Raw genomic sequence first — 646 nt, forward strand, 5'->3', positions numbered from 1 at the left:
GTGTGTTGACGGCTGTATTAACGTGTGTTGACGGCTGTATTAATGTGTGTTGACGGCTGTATTAACGTGTGTTGACGACTGTATTAACGCGTGTTGACGGCTGTATTAACGTGTGTTGACGGCTGTATTAACGTGTGTTGACGGCTGTATTAATGTGTGTTGACGGCTGTATTAACGTGTCCAGTACTGGAAGGACCAGCACCTGCGCTGGACGCCTGCCGAGCACGAGGGCATCCAGCAGGTTCACCTGGACCCCAGCGACCTCTGGATGCCGGACCTGGCGCTCTACAACAGGTGGGATACCCTAACAAAATTTAGAGCCGCCCCAGCTTCTGGTAATCAGAAGCTGGGGCGACTGTCAAAAGCTGACGCGTCTGCTACCTGCAGCAAAATTTAGAGTCGCCCCAGCTTCTGGTAATCAGAAGCTGGGACGACTGTCAGAAGCTGACGCGTCTGCTACCTGTAACAAAATTTAGAGTCGCCCCAGCTTCTGGTAATCAGAAGCTGGGGCGACTGTCAGAATCTGGGGCATCTGCTACCTGTAACAAAATTTAGAGTCGCCCCAGCTTCTGGTAATCAGAAGCTGACGCGACTGCTACCTGTAACAAAATTTAGAGTCGCCCCAGCTTCTGGTAATCAGAAGCTG

General features: G+C 51.5%; 1 protein-coding gene across 1 annotated transcript in view; it reads left to right on the forward strand.

The window, feature by feature from the left end:
- Positions 1 to 184: 184 nt before the first annotated feature.
- LOC108677084 (neuronal acetylcholine receptor subunit alpha-6) overlaps positions 185 to 646 on the forward strand; it is a gene marked incomplete at its 5' end in the record, with an annotated part of 2,968 nt that continues 2,506 nt past the window's right edge. The window contains one exon of the mRNA XM_018165234.1: positions 185 to 294. Coding sequence (XP_018020723.1) covers positions 185 to 294 — 110 coding nt within the window. The remainder of the gene's footprint in view (positions 295 to 646) is intronic.

Source organism: Hyalella azteca, unplaced genomic scaffold, assembly GCF_000764305.2.
Source record: "Hyalella azteca isolate HAZT.00-mixed unplaced genomic scaffold, Hazt_2.0.2 contig17545, whole genome shotgun sequence".
Lineage (NCBI taxonomy): Eukaryota > Metazoa > Arthropoda > Malacostraca > Amphipoda > Hyalellidae > Hyalella > Hyalella azteca.